The sequence below is a fragment of the Gymnogyps californianus genome, chromosome 7 (assembly GCF_018139145.2).
Source record: "Gymnogyps californianus isolate 813 chromosome 7, ASM1813914v2, whole genome shotgun sequence".
NCBI classification, from domain to species: domain Eukaryota; kingdom Metazoa; phylum Chordata; class Aves; order Accipitriformes; family Cathartidae; genus Gymnogyps; species Gymnogyps californianus.
This window is the reverse complement of record NC_059477.1, coordinates 42,776,578-42,803,944: the sequence shown is the minus strand read 5'-3', so window position 1 is coordinate 42,803,944 and position 27,367 is coordinate 42,776,578. Positions and strand designations below refer to the sequence as shown.

The following is a 27,367-nucleotide window of genomic DNA, read 5'->3' as shown; positions in this document are numbered from 1 at the left end:
CATCTGTAGCAGGAGCAATCTCGCAAAATATTCGATGCTCTGTAGAGGTGCTAGATTTTTTCCTCTCGGTTTCAGAAGGTGGCTGGCTTCCCAGGCTGCAAAGCACTTGAGCAAATAATTATTTTACTTTCCCATAACGATTCTGTATGTATGTTTTTGCCAGGACAGAGAAGACCTATTTCAGGGGACAGTCCTGTTGTGCACCGGAGCTGGGTGAATGCTGAAAACATTTCTCTCGCTTTGTCATTCCACTTTTAAAACAAGAATCGAGTTGTGTGTCCATGTCCCTTTCATGGTCGTGCTCATTTTGCAGGGACATCACAAAGAATAAATTACTGGCAAGAGTAGTTGCTTGAAACAAAGAATCGTAAGCAAGTAACAGGGAACATACACAATATTCAGCTGTGTATTTTGAGAATTATATTTATCCAACTGGAAGACACGAACACACATGATCAACTTCTGCTCATCTAAACTAAACAGAGTTTTACTCTCTGCTTAATTAATGTGGTTACTTCAAAATAATTCCTAAAGTAAAAAAAAAAAAAAAGAAATCACTTTTTCCATCCGAAACACCCATGAAAAAAACCATTTTCCACTTGCGCATACATTAGAATAGATTATTAACTGCTCCTGGGTTATTTCAGGACAGGAAAGGAAGCTAACTGCCTCGTGGGCCAGTTCCTGATGTAGCTAATCAAAATCTCTTAAAATTTCCCTTCCTCCTCCATTACAGAGCCCTGGCAAGGAGTCGTGCCGCTGCCGGCAGCGCAGTGGGGACGCGGTCACGGCTGGGGACCTGACCTCGCAGAGGGTACTCGCAGCCAGCGAAAGCTGCCGCAGCTCAGCGCTTGGCCTCGGTGGGAAAAGCCTATCCTCGGCATGACCGGTGCTGACAGCGCGGCTCGAGGATGGCTCAAAAGAAACCGTATGTCTTAATTACTTGCTGAAGTGCTTTGCGGAATCAGGGCCTCCTGGGTGCCAAATCCTGACGGCTGGCAGCATCCCCAAAGCTACCGCGTGCTCCGGCTCTGGCTCCAGCCAGCAAGCCCCCTGCACCAGCCTCCCCCCTCCCCACCGCCTCCCCATCGCCCACACGAGTCCACGGGCACACACACGGGCACAGCACAGGGGGAAACACGGAGAGGTAGGTAAATACTTAGCAGAAAGCAACCTACAGAAGAGCTTGATTGGCCCATCTTACCAGGAAGCAGAAAGAATAGAGAAAAAAATGTTAGCAATGGTCAGAAAAGCAAAATTTGTTATTTCACTGACTCCCCTCGGACCCAGAAGGTTCCGGCCCTGGGAAACGCTCCTTTCTGTGCAGCCATTGTATCAAGAAAAGGCACTTTCACTCTCCTTCCCTCTCCTAACCCACTGAAGGACAAAATATCCACCCTGCCTGGCTTTGGGCATCTCACCCAAGCACCTAAGCGAGGAGCTCGGCTGCGGGGGCTTGCCCCTGCCATCGGTGCAGCCGAGAGGAGCCACACGCAGAAGCAGCACTTGCTCCGCTCCTCCTGTACCCAATTAATACCGCAAGGACGTTGGGCTAAGGCACGGTGTCTGGGCACCGGGCGGCACAACCCCTGCTGCTCGCGGCAGCTCCGGTGCCCCCAGCACCACCATGGCCACATCCAGCACCCCTGCCACTCTGCACCGCACACCACAGGACCACTGCCTGCTCTGCCAAACCCACCGGGGAGGGATCAGCCCGTAACTTCAGCGGTGTCACGCCTTTTGTGCTGTCTTTTTTTTGTAATGCACCCTGGGACCCTCTAATTCCATGATGCTTTTCGTTTTCAGAGGAAACTTTAAAGGCTGGAATACTTAATCAGTTTTCAAAAAAAAAAAAAAAAAAAGCTATTAATCAGAGCTCCTCGGTCTCTTTCCGGACTCATATCGTGCTCTTGAGATTTCCTGGGGGGGAGCGGTGCGATACCAATTAGCATTTACTTGCTTGGCACATGTCAGAAAGTGCATAAAACCATGATTAAAGACAGTCAGTAAATTTTTCTTCCTTCCAAACAATTACACAAAGTTTGCCATTTTTTTGCACAGATATTTCTTCATCAAGTTCTCAGAAGAAATCAAAACCATGAAGTTTTGCGTTTCTTTCAAAGCCATATTTTGTTTGCTTAAAGCCAAAAATGATCGTGTTTGAAAAATATTTTTGGCAATAGTTTTAGTTTCACTGAAGAAGCCATCTCTTCCAGACCAAACCAAAGGCGTTTGGTTGATAAATGCTCTTTCCTTTTACAAACCCCTCTAAGTATAATACCAATAAGAGATAATGGGTGTTACTTAGGTGACTAAGTAATGAAGTCCCACCTCGGTACCCGGTCCGCTCTACCTGACATGCCCTGACCTTGCCTTTGCTTACTTTACCAGCAATGCGCAGCACGCCGAGGAGATGCACGGGTGTTTTACCTGCAAGCCCTGAGTTGAACACCACGGTGGGAGAGGCTGTCCCGGGCAGGGGGGGTGCCGATGGCGGGGGCGGTGGGGGCAGCGGAGCCGCAGGAGCCGTCTCCAAAGATGGACCTGGGAGAGGAGGCGGTGGTGGTGGTGGTGGAGGCGGTGGTGGAGGTGGCGGTGGAGGTGGCATCGGCACCAACACAGGACCGTTTTGCACTACGAAATGAAGGAAAAACGAGGCGTTACCGTGAACTCCAATCGATATGTCACAAGCACCTGCAGAAAAAGTCACAACATCCATCTTGTCCCCCGCTATACATCTCCTCTCCACCGCTATACTGGCCCAAGCATTTTTTGGACCATTCACCAAAGTACTTCAGTGTATTAACACGGGAGGAAACTACTCTAATGAAAGAAGCTAGTATTTTTTTCTATCAACTGAAGGGCTCAGAAATTGATCAGACAAACATGAGAGCCACCCATGAGCTGTGTAAACACAGCTGGGGGACCTCAGCATCCTCGGCTGCTGCAAGGTGCCATGACCTGCAGGCTCCTTACAATTGAAGGTGTTTTTGTCAGCATAAGGCTGCTGTGACTGTCCCCAGCACAACAAACTCCACCTCCAGCTCCTGGCCAGCCCATCTCTCGGGCACAAAACGCTTCTTACCTGCCTCAGATGCCGCTGCTAAGGCAGGTAATGGTGGCGGAGGTGGTGGCAATGGTACTGAAGATGCAGCTCCAGCAACCGGTGCGACACATGTGCCAGCCACAGCCTCTGAGCCTGCCGGCACCATCCCAGAGGCCAGAGCAACAGGAAGGATAGAGATGTCACCATCACCTTTCTTCTGGATCTTAATGGTTCCCTGCTTCTCCAGTTCATGGATCTTTTTCTCCAGCGTTGACTGTCGCTGGATGGCTTCTTCTTTTTCTTTCACCATTTTTCTCAAGGTGTGAACCTGGGTATTTGCATCTTTGTAGATTTCCTGAGAGTGCCAGAGAAACAAGGGATTTGCACTTGTCCTCACAAAACAGAATACCAATACCAGAAACAGAACAGCCTGACACGGGACGGTCACTGCGCCAGGCTCTATCTAACAATGAGCTCTGAAGCAAACCGTACATCTTCATTGGTGAGGAAGAATTCATTTTGTATTTTTCCCAAGGTAGCAGCAAGGTTGTGCACAGTACTGAGTCCTGGGAGAAATCTCACCTGTGGGCACCAACACCTGGGAGTGCAGAATTTCACATCATCACTTTTTCATGATGCCTCCCATTTCTTATGCTAGCCTTAAATATATAGTGTAGGTATGCTTCCTCGATTTTGACTTCAACAGAGAGTATCTGACGCCTTGCTGGTTACTGTGCCTATGAGCAGATGCTGACCCGTAAAGGGAAGCAGGAACGGAGCTCCTGATCTGGAGGGGAGATTGTACCTGCAAGTACCCAGGGCAGATACTCAGAAGGAACCCCAGAAGCAGCTGGACTTTGGGATGACATTTAGGCTGAAGTTAGTTAATATTCTATTCATAATTTTTGTTACTAAAATTCTACATGAAGAAGTAACGAGTCTGGATTGTGCACAGAAAGCTGGCTACACTTGACAGCACAAACACAGGGCACTTGCTCCCGTCCTGTTGCTGTGCAGCCCAAGTCTGAAGGACTTCAGGTCCACCTCCAACGCCCCTCCGCAGCCAACCACGCGTGCAAAACTCCAAACACAGATGCTACAGACCTGAGCGACAAGAAGTACCTGACTCATTCACTGATTTGCTGGCACGTTCAAAGAGTTTTATGTCCATCTTTGAGTGCACACACTAGTAATTCTACTTGAAATCTGTCCTAGGTTCAAAATTAGGAAGCCAACAGAAGTCACTTGGCCCGTTAAAAGAGTCATTACCTCCCATACACCAAGCGCAAAGGAGATCGCTCCCTTGAAGCGTGACACCCAGCCAGAGCTTTCCCATCGCACTTACCCGAATCACATCTAGTTCTTTGTTTCTTTGCATAAGTTGTTTTTCCAGTTCCACAATCTTCGCCATGGCTTCATTCTCCGTATCTTGGAGTTTTTCAGATAACTATTATTCAAAAGAGAAATAGATTATGTAAGTGGATAACAGTAGTTTTCTCAACCAAAATGTCAGGAACGCCTGTTGGAGCGGTGGTACGTGGTAAATTATTGATAATTCCACCAAACCCTGAAGTCTTTCTTTGGAAAGAGAAAAGGTTCCTGCACGCAATCGGAGGGCTCTGAGTGCCCTGCTGAAGGTTCCTCTGATGATGAATGTTATCCTTCAGCTATGACCAGCAGGTAACCTGGCTGGACTGTAGCTATGAACCTGACCAGGTAAGAAAGCTACAGTAAAGCACTTAAAATGCAATTATTTTCATACACACTAAGTCAGAGCTGAAACCCCCAAACCCCACAGAATACCACAATGGCACTGTTGCAAAACCAACAGATGCTGAAATGGTGGAACCTATAAATACCACCTCTCACAATGAGGCTAATTTGCTTATTAATGAATGAAAGAGTTTATTTTCTTTTTTCCTCCATTGCCTTTTGATTTATTTTTATTTTTGGCCAGCCCCACAAACCTGAGATCTGAAAGCCCCGCAGTTCTTGTTGGCTTTTTCCACCACCACCAATGACACCGACTCAGGCGAGGCTACAGAGGTGGTGAGGTGGCACTGGTTGCTGTGTTTTTGAGACAAAACTTCTGCAATTCTATTATTAGTATTCTATTAGTAATTCTGTTAGTATTTCTGTCAACACGCGACAGAAAATTATGCCCATACTCCTGGGATGAGTCTAGTTTATGTAACAAGAAATCAGAAGCAAGCCCTTAAAAACTTGCCACCAGAGTAAACCATGAAGTTTCTAAACAGCTAAAAGGAGTAGATCTACGAAGCAAACAGTACCATTTCTACTAAATCGCTTGTCTCTAGCAGAAGAGCACCTCAGAGGGGCAAATACTGCACAGCAAGTTGTTTTAAGAACATATTTATTCTAAGTGATGGCAATACAGGAATGGTAAGAGAATGATGACACTTTTATGATTTTTTTTTTTAAGTATGGAAAAACACTTTGATTTTAAAAAAGCCAAGCCATGTTTTCTGGCCTAAAGTAACTGACACCAAGAAGGTACGGGACACAAAAGCCGTGAGTAAACACTGAATTGAGCAAACACTGAGCACCTGCACAGCGCTATTTTTCAGTCCCTTCCCTCTTGAGCCCAGTAACGTGTTTTAAGACACAGACAGGATAGCTATCTGCTCTATTTACCGGTACTGCATTGCTGAGGAATTTGCAATTTCTACGTAAATTAGCTTTCCCAGCTCATAAGAACTCTGCGCAGAGGTTCCGCGCGCCAAGTGACTCCACCTGGAACCGCAACCGAACTGAAGCTGAAGCCTCCGAAGCTGCAAAGCTGCCGTGCCAGGGCCTCGGGGGGTGCGACCCTCTGCTCAGCTGGTCCCCAGCATGGGGGATCATCTCTTCCCAGCGCATCCCGGCTTTCGAGGGATAAACCGGCTGATGCTATTGAGGTGTGCGAGCGCTGCAGCCGTGGCCATGTTAGCAGTTAGATGGGCAGGCATCGCACAGCACGGGCCAAACTGTCCCTTGACGTACACGGAAACGGCGTGTCAAGCCCCACATTAACAAGGCAACGCTACTCCTTTGTAAGAAGCTGGGGGTTGTGTCAGATAGGAGAGTAAATAAAACGACAGAATAAGACATTTTCTCATCAGGTCAGTAAACGGCTTATGAACAAATCTTTGTAGCAAGTGGAGCACCCATTAACTAAAACATGCAGAATATGAGGTTCAGGATATAGCATGAAAGCACCCAGGAAGTTTACCTGCCTGAGATCTCCCGAATTCCTTCATTTGCCAAATATCTGATTATTCCCCCGATACAGAAGCACAGTCGTCCTAAGGCTTTTTCTAAGTGAACCTCACCCCAAAGGCTGTAGCCCCGCTGCGCCTGTGCTTCCACCTCTCAAAATGGGCAGTAGCAAAGCCCATGCGCAGAGCGGGCTCTGAACTACTTCAGAGACAAAGCATGACCAAGTGTGGTACTAACATGGGAAATGTTTTCTTCCAGTTCTTCAACTCTTTCCAGGGCTGCATTCTTGGTTTCAGCATCCTCCAGTAAAGCTCCCACATCAAAAACGTTATCCAGGTAAGCTTGAATTTGCACCTGCAGTTTGTCGCTCTCCGTGTGTTTCAGTTTCTGCAAATCCAAGAAGACAAGGGTGTCACTCAGCACTGGCAGCCCTTTGCAGCAGGAGGGCTGCAGGCAGCAAACAGGGTGGGGAGAGCGGTGGGAGCTCAAGCCACTTCCATCACCCAGGAAAACACTTTGCATTTTAATGTTAGCTGGGGTCACAAGTGATAAACAGTCATTTTTTTAAGACCAAACATCCAGAGCTTTCAAATAAAGTTAAGCAGTGTCTTATCTTCTGTTACTACAGAGGGTATTACTGCTTTCCTCCGTGCTTGCTCCTTGACCGTCGCAAGCTCTGAATCCACCGCCTGGCCCTGGGACGGTGTGAGGCCAGCGAGGCAGGCGGCCGGTGGGGGCGACCCTGCTGCTGCCCATGGTAGCCACCAGCTCAGTGGCCAGTAGGCAGAGGTGAAGCCTGTGTTTGGGTTCGAAGCAGCCGCATGGCCCGGGGCAAATGCTCCGATTTGCTCTCGCTGACCTTGCGTTGGGTTTGCTGTGTTCAAAATGAGCGTGCTTTATCTCCAAAGATAACATCAGAGCACGCTTTGAACTGCTCTGCCTGTTCCCGATGGACTGCAGGGTTTGGGCCACCCTGGGACCCCAAACAGACCTGTGCTCATTACTGCCATGTACAAACACTTCTTGCAGACAGCAAAAAACCTCTCTTCTGGTTACTGCTGAGCAGAAGTCAGCAGGGACAAATCAATCCCCCGTCAACACGAGTACTGTTTTTATGTGTGCGCTCCCAAGGGCAGGGACAGAGAGAGAGAGAAAAAATGCAAAAGGGGAAATAAAAAAGCGGCTTTCTTCTGAAAGAGAGCATTTCCCACAGGACGCCAGAAAATGGCTGGCTGTCAGGAGAAAACTCAAAGGAGGATTTTTTTCGCACAGAGATGGAGGGGACCCTGGCGACACCTGAGCTGGGGCCGACACGAGGCCTGCAGCCCGCGGCTGGAGGTCAGGGACGTGGCACGGGCGAGGACGACTGCGGTTCATCCTCCCTTTGTTATAAGGCGAAGCTACAAATTTAGCTTCCAGTCTGTAATTGCAGTTAGTTGCAGATGATTTTTCTTCTGCAGGGGTGGCTCCAGGCCACAGCCCCCAGTCAGCAGCCAAGGCACTGCATTTTTAGCAGAGACTATGGGACGACCCTGCTCTGCCCTCCCAAAAACTCTCGGGTGAGGGGGTTTAAGGAGGTTTAAGGCTAAGCTGGGCAGCGGCAGAGCTGGGGGATGTGGTGTGGACCCACCATGGCTGCAGGTGGGCCCAGCTCGCACGTACGCCCAGCCGGGGGAGCAGATCCACGCTGGAGACCCAGGTCATACTCACATCCAAGTACTCGTCCAGGCCAAGCTTTGTAAATTCGTACTGCAGGTGGACTCTGAAGTTCATGTCCTCCACCGAGTGGACAACGATGTTGATGAACTGCATGCAGGCCACCTGCAAGGAGAACCGCTGCACATGAGAGGAGGCGACGGCACGGCCCCGGCTGCCCCCCGAAAGCCCCAGGCACGGGGTCGGAGCAGGCTCTCCCGGGGCCCCATGGGTCAGACACAGTGAATGACCACATTTCCTCGCGTTTACTACAAGGGGAAACTGTGATCCGCTATTCCGCAGCTTTTTTCCAAGCCGGTGCTGGATTCGGGCTTACGGGGCGTTTGTCTGCTGTGATAAAGGCAAACACGGGTTCCAGAAATTAAGTCATGTCTGCAGAGTCTACCTTTACTGCGTGCTGGTGAATGCTTTCCATGCCAGCTCGCACGGCCAGACATCGTACAAGCACACAAGCTCTTAAGAAAACAATGCTGTTTCTGAAACGGCCTGTAAAAGTGAGATTAATTTTGCAACTGGAACCCCTAGCTTAGGAAAGGGGACTTTCACAAAAGGCGCTTTGTTGTTTGCAGAAAGCATATTTCCAAAGCTGTGGTTTGGTAACTGAACAAGGGACCAGATCATAGGAGCTGGCATCCAAACACGTCCAAGCACAGTGAAGGAAAGGAAAAGGCTCTCGAGCGAAGCGGGTGGTGAGCAGAAGGAGCAGTGGGGGAAACCTCCTGCAGAGCAGCAGGAATCGGGCTAAAAACCCCAAAAGGTTTGCCCTTTACTTGAATATAAGGCACGGCTAAATCCTGCTCTGCACAAGTGTCCCCAACCCTCTTTCAGCTCACAGATGACCACGTCTGTCACCCTCTGAGCTGCTTTAAGAAAGGGTTTGCCTGGTCCTTGCTGGGTTTTCAAAGGGCATAACCCTATCCTGCCAGCAACACTGCACCAGGGGTAATACCAAGCTTCTCAACATATCTGGGAAGTACCTCAGTAGTTCTAGAACAAATCGAAGATAAAATCAAAGCAACCTGATTTTACCTGCTGGACAAGCCTCCAGGAGACCCCACGTCTCTAGGTCATTTTGTGGGAAGAAAGAACCGAAGGCCACTCTCTGGATTACCAGTTTGCTACAGGAAATTGGCCAGTTCTCTGTGATCTGCTACAGGGCCCAGAGGATAAACTCGTGGGCAGGCATCTGCTGCATGGTGGCCTTTGACTACAGGTCTGGCCAGGAGGCCCCGGGCTGCTCCTCCCAGCCAGAGCTCCCAGCAGCCGCTGAGCTGCCATAAAAACTTTCCTGGCTGAACTGCCCAGTACTGCCCAGCTTTGGAGTCAGGACCACAAGGACACAACAAGCCAAAATGGTTAAACAAAGGTCAGTCAAAACCTTTCAGCTACATCTTCCCATGTAGATCCTGACCAGCTTTAACCACTCTGTTTCCAAAATGACTTTAACCCTAGATAACGCAAAGTTGTGAGAGTGGTAACAGGGATAACCCCAAGGAAGAGAGGAAGGAAGACGGTCTGAAGACTCATCCAGGAGCTCCTGTGATGCCTCATCCCTACCTCTCAGTGTGCAGCCATCTCTTATACGAACAACCTGATCCATGCAGTTGGAAACCTAACTTCAGGTTTCGAGTCTTTGCAGGACCCTTTCCAGTTCCTGTGGCAAACCCTGGTTCCTCCTAGCACTGATACTGGCCTTCGCCAGCTGAACCCTGCTGTCCTGTCCTATCACCCAGAGCCAAACTCCCCTATCTCAAAAGCGCTTTTGTTCTACTTGCTTTGGCTCTTGCAATGTTAGGGCCAAATTCTCATTTCCTTTCTCAGATCCTTACATACACAACTAAGGAATTTATCAAGTCAAAGAAAACTAATCTAAGAAAGTTGCTTTTAAAATGAAGTAAGTCAATGTCAACAACAGGAACCTTCTCTAAAATACTTCTGCCTTTTTGTTGCTCTTTCCTCCCTGTCGATCCATGCAATTATCCGCAGCCCCTTCCAGCTACAGCTTCCCAGACAGCTCTCAGTTTCTCCATTTAGGGCAGCGTGAAAGCCAGGTCCTGCAGGAACAGCTCTTTGTTTATGTTCAGTCGTTGCAACTCCTTGAATTACTCAAGCTTTAACGTTACATCCCGGAGCCTGAGCTCCAGCACTCGTTTTATCCCGTCCTGTGGAAAGGAGCGATGTTTGCCCTGGGCACACCCTGGTGCAACCCGCAGGGGCCCGAGGCACTGCCCGCTCGCCCCCCGAAGCGCTCTCGCTCGCAGCAGCACGCGGAGCTCCTTAGGGCCAGATGGCGACAAGAAGGAGCAGATCTGCCAAATCATTTGTCATGAGCTCTCCCTTCTAGCTTTAGGCTTGTCATGTAGTCAAGCCCTTAGTCGGTGGAAGCAGCCCAAAGATGCAGATTTTATTAGTACTTGGGCAAGTCCTGAAAAAGATGTATTTATCCTTTTTCAAGCAAATTTCACCACTACCTTCAACCTATGGCCTGAGAGGACCAGGGGATTTTCTTACAGGCCGTCCAAATGGATGCTGAATATTCACAGCTCACCGGGCTTGTACAGACACACACTCACATGCATATTCCCTACTACATCCTTACAATGCACCACTTCATATCTTAAATAAAGATGAGGGATGATTTTTTTTTAAAGAGAGTAGACAAATCCCGTAGCTCACAGCAAGGTGGCTGGCTGCAGGCTGCAGCCGCTGTCTTGCTTCCAGGCTGCACTGAGCTGTGCTACTCTCCCGCTCCCCACATACGATTACCCCTGCCTGTGAGCACGGGAAAAATGACTAAGAGTCGGGTGTTGAGGACTGACAAATCTTTCTGTTAAATTATAGACTAAATTGTATGTACATCTGAGAACACTTAATGTATACTGTGACTACCAACATGTCCTTACTGGGACTGCAGTAATAAGGAACAAAACCAACTGTAAAATGTCAGAGAGTTACTGAGAGCAGCTTGCTAACTTGAGTAAAATTGCAGGGAATCACTGTAACTTTTTTTTTCTTTTTAAATACAAGAAAGAGGCCATCCTATCTCACTCACACCACCTTTTTATTCTGCTGTTCCCTCAACGGTGCAAGCCTGCCCTTGCCATCAGGGCTGCAAGCCACTGACACCAGAGTGTTCAAAGCCTGTAGAAAACACCACACTGGGTGCTTTAACACCTAATTCCTGGCACAAAGAGGCCTTTAACACAAAGCTCAGCACTAAAACAGTATAAAGTGTCACAGATGCTTAACAGAGGCCTCAGCAGACCGGCCAGTGTGACCGGGTGGAAAGCCCTCCCGCTCTGCTCTCACCTCTAAACAGGATCATGTCAGATCCAAGGCACTGAGCACGAGCGGTGCAAGGGAGACCGCACTGACCATGCCAGCATTTGTTTTCTAATTAAAAATAGGACTTAAATTTCTCACACTTCTGACACGAGCACTCACTTGCCATAGACTTTAAAAAAAAAATGGATACAGAAGTATTGTTGATATTGGACATGTAACCAGCTAGCTCATCCTTACTGTCACGACCTCTGCCTTTCACGTGCTGCCAACGTGCAAGCTGGCGCTGGTGTATGTGGGTGCCAGCCAGAGCTTCCTCTCTCACCGTTCTCTCTTGTGCTCCAGGGGAAGTGGATTTCGTGAATAATCATGCATATGCACACTGAGGAACCAAAAGTGGTGCAAACTACTGCTATATTTATCGGCAGATAAGGACAGACAGCAGCTGCAGCGAGTCTCTCCCACACTTCCCTGTCTGTGACTCTGAGGATGTTGGCACTCGGACAGAATACGCATCTTGACATTGCAGAAGCTGCTGCTTCACCGCAGCGAAATAGCACGCACGACCAAAAGGCCACTTTCCTCTTACCTTCACTATGGTACAAGGCATTTCTTGACGATAACTGAATTGAACAGATGCTAAAAATGAAACGCACATTATGTAGTTTGGAATATTTAAAAAAAAAAAAAAAAATGTATTGTGGTAATTTTAGGCCAAGGATCAGAAGGCAGGTAAATCTCTGCCTACAACAGCAGGACCAGACACAGTAAACACGGCAACCAAAGTTTGCTGACGATAAATAGCACTCACCATAAAGTCTATATTGTTGTCTTCATTTCGGAAGTGCTCCATCAGCTTCTCAAAGCGCTGTTTCTCTCCACACACCTACAACAGAATCACCACGTGTTTGTTAAACTACAGCTTGCAAGAAAGAGTATGAAAAACATTTAAAAAGTAGCTCATCTGCTTGCTCAAAACCTCTCCATCCAGGTTTCCTCTCTTGTTAAAAATGTTCTTCTTCATGACAAATCCAGCGGAGGAATCACAGCTGAACACCTGTGCTGCAAGTCTGAGGGGTCAGATACAATTATAACATAACTCTTTGTATCTCTCTTCCCCCTAAAAATTTAATCATACCCACTGACGGTAAGAATGTAAGCAACCGAGTTGCACCAGGCTATGCTACAGGAAGACTCGGTCTCTTTCACAGTTCAGAATTGGTGTTCCACTGTAATATACTGTAATTAGGAAGAAGAACAAATTACAGGGAGGAAAAAAAGAAAATTATCACTGGCTAAATGAGGAGTGAAATACATCAGCGTAACTATCAGCTGGTCAGAATTCCAGAGCTGTAATACAGGGGTGCTGGCAGGAAACACAAGCAACTTGAGGGAGAAGATCTAAGATAAAACAAGTCTCAGGATATTGTTTAAATCTTATTACTTCCCAGTAGCTTCTCTGTCTCAGACCTGCTTTTCCCAGCACACAAATGATCTAGAGTAATCCACACCAAAATCACAAAATATTAAGTAAGTTGGAAAGCGAAAAGGAGCAGAGGTGAGCACCAGGAGGTAGGTGCACCCATTTCCCCATCCTCCCTACTTAGCAACTGCAACTCCTCCCTCTGTGGTGCATCGTTCGGCGTACTTTTTCTATCCCCGCATGAACAGACTACACCAAACACCTCAGCTATAGGGGTAGGAGCCGGTGCACGGCAGCCGCCCCGAGCCCAGCCGTCCCAGCGAGCCCTACCATCCCAGCACGGTCAGATGGGAGGTGATGGGGGCAGTGGAAAGTGTCCCACATGCTCCCAAATTCACTGAGAGCTTCCTCATACCCTGCACCACGAGCCGACTTCTCGCTTGCTGGATTTTGGTGCCAAACTGAGCAGTGAATTCAGGAAGAGCACAGGCATGCTCTTCTGAAGAAAGCGGTAAGCGCCTGGGTAGGCACATCCGCGCACGAACGATGTTAAATGCTGTTCCCAGCTTCACCCTCCTCAGATGCTGGTTCTTTGCAGAGGGACAGAAGAAGCTCTGAAAAAAAGCTGGTTTGCTCTTAAAGGTCCTGAAAAACAGAGTCCGATCATCTGGAGGACTGAAACTTCACTTCTGCTGAGGAACAAAACCCTCAGTGAGCCCATGAGGCTCCTTTGTTCCTTAACCAGATTTCACCCAAACGTCCCAGGAGCGCTGGGGGCTACTGATCAGGAGCAGGGGACACGGCAGTGGGACCTCCAGCCCGGGCTGTCCGGTTAGGTTCCGCCAGCCTCTGAGCGGCACACCCCCCTGAGACATCAGCTGCCATTTCCCTTAGCAGCCAGCTCACGGCACAGTAGTTACGTGAGATTAGCCAGCAAATGGTAATTAAGGATTGGTGGGAGCACTGGCTACTTCTTTAGAAATTATCCTCTCTGCGGCAGGGGCCGGTTCTTTGTACGTATTTCTACGTTTGTGTCTCCCACAAGGAGACCAAATTCCCAACTGGGGTTTCTAGATACTCCCAAAAAGCAAGTTCTTCACAAAGTATGCATTATTATTACTATTCCCGTATCGGCTTCCTCTTTCTAACTGTGTCTACCTTATAGCACGTACCTACACAAAGATTAAGGCACTGAGCAGACCTCACTGAAGTCACACAGAGTTTAGTGGGACCTAAACTGAGCTGATCACGAGATCTGCACGGCACTGCGAGTAGTGGCCTGCTGGGTGACCTCTCGCCATGCTTTCTGCTGTCTGTTATGACTGAATAAAACATACTTGTGGTGTATGTGATACATCTTCTGTCATTCCTAAGCAAAATTGCCACAACTGGGTTATTATTCAGATATTTGTGGTCAGTACCTGACGTCAATGGGAATTCTGCCACGGGATCTCTGTGAGAGGACAGGGACACTGGTTATGATGAACTATTTGATAACATTACCATTAATATTCATGGCCACAATCCGACAAGTTGCAACTAATGGGCTCCGTGCAGGCTCAGCAACCCCCGCTCACACAGCCTCTGGTAGGCAGGGCGCTGAAGCCACACACAAACACTTGCTAAAGTTGTATTTAAATGCTTCCAGCTGAACCTTAAAGACTCACAAGGTAGAATAAACACACTTAAACAACAAAGCATGCACCCTCATGAAAAACAGATTACACTTGTTGGTCAAGCAAATTATCATCATAAACCCAAAGGACTCTGCGCTCTCTACAGCCTATGCCATGAAAGTGGTTTTGAAGCATTAAATACCTTTACATGTGCTGCTTCACCATAAAACACACATTAAGGTCTAAGATAGAGTAAAACAGAGCCGAGACAGACCCACTCTTGGATGGAGCAAGTCTCCTTGGTATTGCCTGGCCTGCAGTTGTGCAAGGGGTGAAGCATGCACAACCTGTCTCTCTGCTTAGCAGAGATGAGGTCCCTGGGACACGGAAAGGATGGGTGAGTTTGGAGACTCACTGCCATTCAGCTTCAGGTTGTAAATCTTCAGTCTAATCTTCGGCTTTTCTTCAAGAGTAATCCTCATAAAGCCTCCCTACAGCATCAGAAATCGCCTTGCTGGGAGATCAAAGCCCAAACACCGCACACACATTGCTGATGGTTAGAGCAGCTCCAACAAAAACTGAGGGCAAGTGAGTGAGCCCCTGCCCCAGCCTCCCAGCGCATTTGCTTTGCAGTGGGTGGCTCGAGAGCCGGCGTCACTGGTGAAGAGCCTTAGGCTCTGCAAAGCCACCAAATGTCCAAACTCAAATTCAAAATGGCCAGGAGCACCCTTGGGAAAACAGGGAGATCATCGTGAGCGTTTTGGCATGACTATCCTGGTTTCACAAGCGTGCGTTCAAAAAGCAAGAGGTGGGATGAGCACACTCTGGCAGGGACCACAGCATCTCCACACCAGACGACAGCACCAGCGCCTGCCGGCATCCCGTCCGGCTCCCCTGCTCTCCGTGTGCAGGACCAGGAATGGTTTGGTCATGAAGAAGATCACGTTCATTGAACATGCAGCAATGTGACCTACTCTGGTCACTCACCACGAATGCCCTACCAGGCACCTTCTTACTGAGGGCCCACCAAAAGCACTCCTGGCAGAGTGCAGCCTGCAGGCATACAGCTCTGCTGTGGCGTACGCCCCTCCTGGGACACGTATGCTTTCATGCAGGAGCAGCACGCCCTTCAGGAGGAAAAGAGATGAAACGCTGCGAAGAAGCCGGCCTCCATCAAGAAGAGCCAAAGAGAAAACCAGAATCTGGCCGAGTTTCAGGAACCTACTGGCACTGTAAAGATCAAAGGCAGCAGCTGCCCGCTGATATAATTTGATTTCGGAGGCGTACTCTGGGCCTGATCCAACTCCCGCTCAAAGCAAACCCAAGGAACCCTCTCCTTCACTTGCACCACAGGCTGCTTAGATGCACTCGTCCCTACGTTATTATCCCAAGCCATTTTTTTTCCTACTATAGTAAATGGGATGGTATTTCAGTTCAACCAACTGCAAACTCTTCCAGTGCTTTCCGTGCTCTCCCCTCCCCACAGAACAGTTAAGAGTCAATATTACAGAAGAAAAAAGCAGGCTCATCTCAACTTTGTGCTCTAAACAATCGCGTCCCTCTTGTACCCACTTCAGAAAAAATGGAGCCGATTTAAACAAAATCATGTATTGTGGAAACAAACATAACAATGGCGCATACGATCACTCAACAACAAAAGCCAGAAGGACTGATTTCTGGGAAATCTAATGTGAACCGTTCCACATGGATGGGAAAAGCTGACATAAACAACTACAAGCCGTTTATGGCTGACTAATTAAATTAAGGAACAACCCGAAGTGATACACCTCTGGCAGAGAATTGCCGATCCCAGGATGCAAGCAGCCCCGGCTGGCTGGGATACAGCAGCTGATAGCAAGAGGAAAAGCACCAACCACCTGCGGCTTTCGGTGGCTGCTCGCAGATATTTCACACTATCATCAGATGAGTCAGTGCTGGGAACACATGCGTTTCAAGAGACAGCGAGCTGACTTTCATGAAATGATATAATTTATCCTGGAAGATTAAAGAGAGTGAAACTGTAGATGAAGCCTACAGCCTGAAGATTGGCCAAAATCCAAGACGAAGGCTGAAATCAAATCCCACCACATAAAACCATATGTTGCCATTTATATTTGAATAAATTTCCAAGGTCTGTCATTTGAAAGTATGGCTGGGACTAAGAAAGGCTGATCTTTCTTTTATTAGCATTATTCTGTGTAAGAAGCAAGATTAAATGAGTTACCACAGCTATAAAAAACCTCTGTCTCTACTTAGGCTGTGAAAAAAACTTTTTAGGTTGCATTAAGCCCACGTCATTCTAGAAGAACAATGTGGCTTTATGGAAAACCACCCACGAAGGGTCCTTTCTCCGGAAAGGCTTTGGGTGCTAACGAAGTAAACCCATCACAGATCTATTACAAAGGTACAATATGATCCTGTAAGGAAGCAGAAGGATCCATTATGAAAAATTCAGTGACGATTATATCCATATCCACCTGGCAACGCTCTCAGGTCATACAGTTCACATCCAGACCACCCAAGAGCAAAGTTCAACTACAACAACCCTCGCGTTGCTCCTGCTCACGTGGCAGGATTACTGTAAGATGCTCCAGAAAGGCAACCTAGGCAGACAGCAAAAGACAACGAGGGTATTCTGGAAAAACTGAAGATGTTTTCATGCGCAGTGTCAGGCAGAAAGTGAAAATCCAGGCTGATCGAAGCACATCCATCATCCTCCTACCTCAGACAGTTATCTAATGACACGAAGCACCACCTCATTTTGTTGGAGAATGAAGCTCGTAACTAAACCTCACCACAAGCAAATATAGGGTGTTCCATATGGAGATGGCAGTGAACACAGGCAGTGTTTCAGGCTTTGGAGCTGCAGCTTGTTGGCCAACAGTACGGAACGCACACCGTGAGACACAGCTGCCAGACCACTATCTCCTCTGCATCTGGAGGACTGATGCTCCTGAGATGCAGTGCCCCATCCAGACACAGCAACTGCCTCGATGCGAGCGTCAGTCTGTCAGCAAAGTGGGGGAGAGAGAACGACAGCTCTGAGCTAGCAACACACGTTCGTAGAAAAGACATTAGTAAGCTCACCAACTCACAAAATGCCCCTGTGCCAGGAAGCGGGTAACGCCTGGTGGTCCCAAACTCCTTACATAAAATGAAATCATTTTGGCTGCGTTTATGCTTGAGGTGAGTATGGTCTGGCATGGCAAAGGCAGCTAACAGTGACCTCAAGGCAGGGAAAACAATTCTCTGGAGGACCAAATTTAAAATACCTAAACCTTAGGAAAGGCTTTGCAATACAGGGCATTTTCTGTCAGTGCAAACATTAAAATGAGCATCTACCATGTGTTGCCCAAAGGTTGTTTTAAGCTGCTCCCTCCTCCTTCAATAACCTTTTGAGTTCTGTAAGAGCAAGAAGCGGTAGCACAATTTCACAGAAAATATGCACTGTGTACATTAACGCAGCCCGTACTGGATGTGGTGTTATAAATAGCCTGATGTATATGCAACCCAAAAATTCATGGGACCCTTTGTGAACCTTCTCTCCTGTCTGTGCTCCTTTGTCCGGCGGCACAATGCTGGCTTTCTCTCCCCCACAACAGCCCACTGTGATCAGCAGATCCCACCACCGGCAAGCAGCACTCCACAGGAACACTTTGTTTGGACTGATCGCGCTGACATTTTTGCAGTTTGCTGAAGAACAAAAAAATCAGTTTTCCCATAAGTTACTGGTTAAGTAAACAATTATTTAATACTTACTAGGTTAAAATACCTTTTACTTCTCTACCAGCAGGGTTAAGGCACTCTCAAAATACTGCTGCAGTGCAAAAGACAACAAATGCATTTACATTTTCCAGCACTGGCAAACAGTTTCTTCTAGTACTGAGTTATTATAATGGCCCGTAAGAATAATTCAGAACTGCTGTTTTCAGTGCTGGCATTCATTATTCAAATAGAGAAATCTGACTCTGAATTAAGCATTGTGAAAACTGAGGGCTGAACAATATTGTCTCACTTCGCCGGAGTGAAAACTGATGGAGGTAAACAATGAGGTTCATTTGTCATGCCCCTGCCTTTCAGCTCGCTGCCCAGCAATTCAGATGAACCCGGCCTCCGTAAGCTCAGCATTAATAGTCATAACCAGGCGACGCGTGAGGGGATTGCAATTCTTCTCACCTGTCAAGATATTGCAGAGCAGCAAACACATAAGTCAATTAAACTGATGTTAAAACAAGAGGGAGCACTGGCATGCTGGACCCCGCTCCTCTCTCATCCCCTGGTCTCCAATAAGTTAGGCCAGCTCTTCTCTCCCCAGCACGTGGGGAAGTTCAGATGCTGGAATAACCACCAGAGAATGAGCTTCCCAAAAGTTTTCTGGATTACCTGAATTCCAATTTATTTCTTGGCATTTCTTCTTGTCTTGGAGCAAAACAAGGTGGTTTCTTGAAAGGTACGGTTCATCTTAGGAAAAGCACCTCAATTCCGTTTTCATTTTTAAATACTAAAATTATTTCCCATATGGAGAAGCACACAAGCATACACTCACCTCACTGAATTCAATTATTCTGGTATATGCTTGTACAATAAGCAAATTAACCGCTTTGCTGGATTAGAGCCAAAGTCAGGAATTGTTCCCTGCAGAGAGCCAGGATTATTTCTGGCTGGCTTTCTGTCTCACTACAGATCTCAGTCAATTCTTTTGCCTCCTCGGTTTGGATCCGTTTTAAAACTGCTATTGTGCTTATTAAAAAAAAAAAAAAAAAGATTGCTAGAGTCCTCTGGTCTTTTCCCAGAAACATTCAGTTGTTATTAAAGTAAATTCTCCTATGTTTAAAATGGAGATTAATGAAAAGCTGCATAAGGATCTAAGATTGTGCTCCTTAAAAATGTTAGTTCGGAGTGCTGTGAAGTATATTCAAAAACTGTCATTTCCAGATCTTCACTAAAGCTGAGGAAATTAATATTTGAAAAAAAAAAAAAAAAAACCAAACAAAAAAACCCAAAATTTCTTTGTAACTGTTTTCATTATGCAATCACATTAGCGCTGTTGGGTTGTGATTTTTTTCAACATATCTGTAAACTAACTGACGCTATTTGTTTATTGGCTGCTACACTTTCAGTAAATGAAAAACATATAAACCATGTAAATAAAACAGCTAACTAGAAATGCCGCAACAATTTTCAACTTTGAAGCAAGGCCATAAGTGAGTTGGAAAACAGCTTTCTGCACTCATAGCCTCAACAAGCTTTAGTTCTGTTGAACTAGAACTTTTGTGTTATTTCTATTTCTGGATGTTCTCACCAGATTTCATAACCTTGCTCACAGTTCGCCAGTCCACATTATTTTTGTGCCTTAGCTCTAGCAAATCCTCGTTTAGGTTTTGTAATTCTCTGATAGCCTGCGACCAAATGTGCAGTCTTGGAGCTGGGGACTGGGTTTATTTTGGGTGGCGGTGCCACGGGAGGTCTCGTCGCCTGCTTCCCAGGGACGCCCCACGATGACGCCCCAGCTCCACATGCAATTAAGCTAATTCAGGTGTTTCTGGGGATATATGGTGCACTACAACCTCTGCCTCCAGGCTCTGTCAGTGATGTTTTCTACAACTAAAGAGAAATGGGCTGAGAGACTCCGGCTCTGACTGTAAGCACAAATTCCTTCTAACCCAAGAGTCCAAGGTGTATATACACACATATATGTATGTAGATAAATACGGATATATAATGGGCAAAGCATTACGTAATTCTTACTAGGAACATGCAATCATAAGAAACTTCACCGTGAAGCAGACCTAACCCATAGCACAGCTCGGAGCTGGCCCCTGAGGAGTCCAAGCCACGGTCTCCATCAGGGCAGCACCTGATAACATCCTTATCAGGTTCCCATCCACGCTCGCTTCAGGCTCCCTGGGAAGGGGCTCCAAGACAGAGCTGTCCCCAGTTAACAGGTACACTGGTCTTCAGTAGAACACAACGCAGGTCAGCTGGGAGAGCAGAAACTCCTTTCTGAGCTGCGCTTCCAAGCGGAACACAAAGCAACGCGGGGTTTCGGCACTCAGATTAGAAAAGAGAGAGAAAAATGCACAGCGAGTTTAAAAACCGCTCTTATACCCAAGGGATTGCTTTGCCAAGGTGTGAGCCGGAGGCCGACACGCTGCGATTGCACAGGCAGACACCACGCTGCCCAGCCTCCCGTGCTTCCCCACCTGCCCTGCAGACAGGGACAGCCAGGGATCAGCCGTTCGTTATCCCGGTCACACACGTCAGCACTAGAGTTCAGTGCTTTGGAATTTCCCTCTTGAATATTTTGCTACATTTAAAATGTATTTTTTCCCCAATTCAAAACGCCAGCCATGTGGAAAGCCGAATTTACCCACTCGCTGTCTCACGCCTGCTGGACCAAGACCTGGCAGGGTGCAGGTGACTCAAACTAGAGCTGCCCTCTCAGACGGAAAGCGCTTGGGTCTTCAACCTGCCGAAGACACCTTCACCTCACCATAAAAATCTTGACATGAGAACAGTAGTTTTGGTTAGCCTCATATCCTTTTTCTCAGCTCTGTAAAACCTTCTTCATCTTCCAACCAGTATCAACTGCAGCAAAACATTTCGTACGCAATTCGCTCTCGGCATACAAGTATATTGGAAGTATCCAGTCAATGGCAGTGACGATTAAAAGACCTTCTCGATCTGTAGAATCTCATCAACACGAAAACATCCTTCCTTGACAAGGCAGCAATGAACGAAAGCATTTTGATTATGGCAAGATGTCAGTAAAACGACAGAGAGCAAGGGCAGCTTTGGAACGATGCTCGTTTTGGGTCCCGAGTGAGTTACCACCGTGTGGCCACGCTGCGGTTTAAGCAGCACCGTCTCCCCGCCATGCCTACGCGAAGTGAGCAGAAGCGTGTGAGAAGCCGCACGCATGCAGCATGCTGGCTCTCACCATTTCTGATGGCCACGGGCAGATTCACCAGGACACCGAGACGCCTAAGCTCCAGCGCAACGCGCTTTTGCGAATTCAAAACAGTGTTTCCAGGAAACAGTAAGGGGAGTAAGCAACGAAACAATAGTAAAACAAAGTTTTATTGTTGGCAGTAAAAGACGGCAGCTTAATTCTCTGTATACCCACACATACAATCACACAATTAAAATTAATTTACTACTCAGAATAAGCATCAGGAAAATATATCTTGTTTTCCAACAGCGCACTCAGCTTGCTTCACTTTAAATGGGGCACAAGCTCTTAGCATCTGGTCTGCGACCCTCGGAGCTCCCCAAAGCTGTCTTGCGGCTAACTCCGCTCTCCTTTTCTTCCCCTGGCATTCTGCTGAAGTGCATTTGCTCGTCCTGCAACACAAATCCCAGGCAACTCGGATAAAACCGCATAGCCAGTTCTCACAAATCCATGGAAACAAGCACAAAGGGCCAGGAACACTGCTAAGGAAGCCCACTGGCAAGCGGGTAAAGGCAGGGGCCGCGGCCGTGCCGAAGAGCTCACCCAACCAAGGCTGCGATACCCCATTCAAGCAGCGTTTGCCTTCAGTGGGAGGTGCTGGGAATAAGAGGTGGCTGCAAACAGAACCGGCAACAGGCCAGAACGTATCAAAAAGATAAGGGAATAGCCAAACGCCCCAGCTATTCCCGTGCATCACCTGTGGCACAGTAACTCCAAACTATTTCCTGTAAATACAGCAGAATTCAGTCAAGCATCACTCAGAAAAAGGAAGTTTTCCAGCTGCAGAGTGCGGGTGGCCGGAGCACACCCAGAGCTGCTTGCTGTAGGCGAAGGCAAAGCCCTGCTCCTGCCGACGGGGCTGAGCAGCAGGCTCCAGCACCACCCCAACCTCCTCGCACTTCTTCTGCTCCGGGACATCTCAGAAGCTGTTTGAGGCCTGATGACACTGAGAGTGGCTGCGGCCAAACCAAAATGTGTGCTGGCCTTCCTGGCTAACGGGAGCTCCTCACAACCAAGATCTGACCGTCCTGCAACTACAAACTTAGCTGAGCAGCTGAGCCTTATCTAGACGTAGAGGCTAAGCAGCACCTGGACTTCAAAAGTGATGAGAGTTATGAAAGTAACATTTTCGAAAAGAGAAACACGGGATGGTGTAAAAATCCACCTTGCTCAGGAACAAGCAGGGACAGGGTCTTTGCAGTTTAATTTTAACTTTCTTTCACTTTCAGCCCAGATCAAGACTTCCTGAAAACAGATGAGCTGAATTTAGGCTGGAAACTGGAGATGATTCACCCAACGTCTGCACTGGCCTGGAAGGAACGACTAAACCCAGAAGGTGTGCGTACATTTGGGGTATTTCTCTCTCGGAGAGCTGGAAGTTGCCATTCTGTCAATGCCAAATATTTCCCAAAACGTAGAGCAGGCCACAGAAAGAAGACACGTGCACCACGAGAGACTGACCTAAACCATCCCCTGCTTGTACTCAACATGCAAACTCCTTCAACATTACAGGGAACACAAAGGAGAAATACAAAGGCGGATGAGAAACTAATACTGATGTCTCCCTTAAAATTACTGATTCATTCCGTACAATACGGATGAGGATTTTATTGTAACCGCTTCCTGCCTTTTGGCAAAATTAAAAAAAAAAAAAAGTATTCAACCGCTCTGCCTCTCACTGGCCTGAAACAGGGTGCTCACGTTTCCTACCACCAGTGCGACTGCGTGAAGTCTGGCTTCCTCGGCTCTACTGAACTTTGCATCAACACCTGCCTTTCCTTCCATCCACCCCAACCTACTCCTTCCCTCTCCTGGTCTCCATTCCCCGTCAGTAACAATGGTTCCACTTTTTTTTCCTGTTGAGTTCAGCTTTATCCAATTCCATCTCAAGCTCCTTGTTTGTTGTACCTTCTTGGTGGCTTCGCAATAGCCCCGTGTTTCTGTTTTCAGAATTGACCTGTTCAACACAATCTGAACCCTGTACTGAAAAGCGAGCACTGGGCTACGTCTGTAATGCACAGAGCCAAGTCCCCGGCAAAGAGAAACAACCTGCACACAAGAATCAATGATTTCAGGTGAAGTAACTGGACAAGAATAATTTCCAAGAGACAGCTTAACAAAAAAAACCATCCTCCATTTGAATATCCTGAGCCCAGCCAGAAAAAGATTGGCCTGTAAAATCATTTTCAAACGAAAAGTCATTTTCAAAAAGAATTCTTGACAAGATTCAGATCAACTGCGGTTTTCCAGCTCAGTCAGACCCCGAGAACCAAATTCCGTTCTCATTTACATCAGAGCAAAGCTCAAAACCTAATGAAATATTTGATGTTCACCCTGATGTAAATGAGAGCAGAATTTGGTCCAAAATATCCTGTTTTCCCTACTGACTTTATTACAGGGTGAGTGTTAGGCAGGAGTTCAGGTTTCTTTTGAAGTTATTTTATGGCAAGGAGATAGAGTGGCAGAGATCTAGTTCGACGAGTCTAATCTGTTCTAAATATGCACACAGTGTCTGATGAAAGAACCACAGAGAAGCTGTGGCAGCCCTGCAACACATAGTTACAGAAGCCACACAAATATTATTGAGCTTACAGCAATTTAAATTGGAAGTATACTGCTAGAAATCTAACCCTGGGTACTTCAGATGTCAGCAACTCAGAGATTTTTGATACACCAGTTGAATGAGTTATAAACACGAAAACTTGAAACCATTACTGAAAACTTGCCCAGGAGGAAACTGGAAAACAACAGCAGAGAGCAAGAAATAAGCAGCATAATTGGATAAAGAGAAGAACAGCTACATGCAGAATTGAGAAAGGTAAAATCCCCTCCGTGCACACTCGTTTCACCGGCGACACCCGACAGTTGCACTATAGCAAACGACTTGATCAAACACAAACAGGAATGGAATAAATAAATCATGGCAGAAAAACTGAATGTGTTACATAGGAATTTTTGAATGTCAGCAGGAGAAAAGAGAGATGATAGAGCACTTGGAAGAAAATGAAGGAGCAAAACCTCGACTAAAGGTGTCAGGAAGGTAAGAAAGCAAATGGGACTTTACACATCCTTCCCTGTGGCATGCAAAGGGCCTGTTTAACGAGCCTTACAGACCGTCCCGACCAGTGGTATTTTGGCTGTAGTCATTTGCCCAACTTACCAGTAATCCCTCACACCGTCCTCCCTAATGAGTCATATTTCTTCTATAATAGAGTAGTAATAAGCCAGAAGAATTTAAGCCTGGAATAACAACATTGTACTTTGCATGTTTACAGTGCTTTTCCTATTTAAAGCACTTCTCTCATATTACCCAATTGTTCTTCATAACAATCTCATCTGCATTTGCTTCCGTGATTCCTTCATTTCACCAAGGTGCAAATAAAGACAAAGATACCGGCAGCTAGCCCCAAGGCTACAGATGAATAAATGAAAGAATCAAACTACAATTGCCAGTTCCAGTTCTGTGCCTGCATTAAAGGACTGCAGACCTTTCCCCAGCTGGAAGCGGAATGTCTCATTTCCGCTGGCGTAACCCAGAAACAAGGCTCTCTCCACGGTCACACAATACTGCCAACTCGACTTCCACTTCACAGCCGGGAAGCCTCGCCAGCAGCCGTGCCATTCCCGTTGCCTCTGTCCTCAGGTAGCTCTACGTACACAACACAGCTCACATCTAGGACAGGTCTGGTCTTGCAAAGCTGAGGTTTCTACAACAGGCCCACACTGGAGATTACTTCAAACCTTTTGCTCTGGCTCTGTATAATGATGAGCAGCTCAGAAATACAGTTATTTGTCTATGACATGCAAATATTTACACTGGATGCAAATCAGAGATTAGTATCTCTCCATCAGAAATAACTCCCAAAACACAAAAAGTAAAAAAAAAAAAATTAACAACTTGGCTTGTTGATCATCTGCATTAACCCACTCAGAGCAACAGTGGCATTAAGGAAAAACATGCTACATGTTTATACACAGTCCAGTTGGGACTCATCAAGTCTAACAATTTTTGAACTGGTAAGTCTAGATTCATTTTTTCTTTGATAATAAATCCACACATATATCCAATATTCAAAATAAACTACAAGAGCAGCTTTCTAGGACTTGATTCCCACACTAGTGCTTCTGAACCTTCATACAATGTTCTCAAATCCCATTAACCACTGTATGCAAACATGTGATACACCTGAATGTACACACCTCTGAATGACGCTGTTTTGCCCCACTTGGGCCAACTGGAATACTTGTATTAATTTCAGCAGTCAGTGTTCCATCACAGAGACTTGATTTTGTCATTTCTTCACAAGTAAAATTCCTACTGATAGTAAAACCAGGAGTTTTGCATTTCAAGGGCTTGTGTAAATGGCTGTGAAAATGGAAGATCTAATACACCATTCCTGGTTGTTTCATGGAGTAAAGCTCTCCAGATCTCCATGAGTTTTCCACTTCGGGGACACAGCTCAACTGACCAAAAGGTAAAGGGAGCAATTCACAGTCTGGATTAATCTTGTTGGGATTATGGCTCTTTTATGCAAACATGAACAAAATGATGGCATCGACACCACTGTCTACTTCTTTGCAGCTCAAAGTGACTTATGGAAAATCTGCAGTTTATGGAAAATCCTTACTCTAGGAAATTTAGCTGAATGAGAAAGCTCCAGACAATAGTAAGAGAACTATTGACACGCGCACCAAATTCTAATAAAGCAGAATAACGTACCTCCTTAAAGTTATCGAACGCGGATAAAATGATTTCATGTCCTCCTCTGACGAGGCAAACAGCTGCTAAAAGTTCTAAGACAAGGGCCTTTGTCCTGTGAAGAAAAGGAACGGTGACAGTCAATGACCACCACGTGCTGAACCACCTTCTTTCTACCTGCTTGCAAAACAGATGTGGAGACACTGCGAGACGTACTTTGCATCCCGTGTAGTTTTAATCCCTTGAAACTAGTAAACCTGCAAGATGCATAATGCTGAGCATCATCTGATCCAGGGCATTTTGACTCTCCCAGGATCATGCAGTTTTCCCCCATTTTAATGCTTCTCAAAACATGCAAAAATTTAAATCACAAATTGTACTTGTGGAAATTCAAGCAAACCAAAGGCAGTTGCATAACTCAGGTAAAGGCAGACCACGTCAGCCTTCGACAGCTTGTACTCCCGGAGAGTTCACCTGCACAAACCCGGAGAGGAGGCAGCTTTACACAAGCCAGGATCACCACACATCAGCCATTAGTCAGCTGTCTTCACCGCAACGCAGCCCATTTCCTCTGAGCCCAGTTTTTACAATGAATGTGCTTATAATTCAAATCCATATTTTTCCTGATACAAATCTGAATTATTTTCTATGGTAATTTGTATTATTGATAGCCACAAAAAAAAAAAAAAAAAAAGACGTGGTTTGCTGAAGTAAGTATAGGATGCCTTAGCACGTCTTTCCTCTCTTGCATCAGAAATCTGGGCAACTGATTGACAGCAGTGCTAACACAGGCACGTTAATGAGAGAAGACAACAGATTACTGAAAGAAAAGCATGCAATAGACTCAGTGTAACTCCAGTATAAATAATCCCCAGTACTTTCTTATAGGGTTCACATAAGGCAAAAGCACCAACCGGACTTTATGGTCAGAGGAGCTCTGAGCAGATATTAAAATCATGCAGACACATATGAAATTAGTCTCATGCTAAAGCATTGACTCAAACCAGATGTTACAGAAAAAGAAATACCTTTTGGCTTTGAAAGTGTCAAGGTTATCTTTGGAAACCAGATAAAATGTTCACTTTCCTAGGAAATTTTAAATGTATCATTTTCAATTCTTACTCATCAATGATTTTTTTCCTGCCACAAGAAGAAAATCCAAGCTCTTTCAGACAGGATCAAGGAGCTCTTACTACAGATCTTCAGTAATATCCCTCCGAGGGTGGGCTACGAGCCGTGTGTGCGGGGAGAGGGGAGGACAATCTCCATGAGCGGAGAGCCCAGGGGGATGCCCAGGTCTCCGATGCTGGCCGGAGCGCTCACCCACCGGCTGCCCACGCATCTGGGGTGGGATGGGGAGAGGACAGTTACGGCTGTGTCGGTGGCATCTGTTTGAGCACAACCAGAGGAGACG

At 46.7% G+C, this 27,367-nt stretch overlaps 1 protein-coding gene across 5 annotated transcripts in view; it reads right to left on the bottom strand.

Moving 5' to 3' along the window:
• Positions 1-27,367, bottom strand: part of FMNL2 (formin like 2) — a 152,213-nt gene that overhangs the window by 12,653 nt on the left and 112,193 nt on the right. For all 5 annotated transcript variants that reach the window (XM_050900222.1, XM_050900226.1, XM_050900223.1 and 2 more), the window contains exons 9-15: positions 25,975-26,068; positions 12,075-12,149; positions 7,976-8,086; positions 6,503-6,652; positions 4,392-4,493; positions 3,086-3,401; positions 2,431-2,634 (exon numbers count right to left, since the gene is read on the bottom strand). In XM_050900222.1, coding sequence (XP_050756179.1) covers positions 2,431-2,634; positions 3,086-3,401; positions 4,392-4,493; positions 6,503-6,652; positions 7,976-8,086; positions 12,075-12,149; positions 25,975-26,068 — 1,052 coding nt within the window. The remainder of the gene's footprint in view (positions 1-2,430; positions 2,635-3,085; positions 3,402-4,391; positions 4,494-6,502; positions 6,653-7,975; positions 8,087-12,074; positions 12,150-25,974; positions 26,069-27,367) is intronic.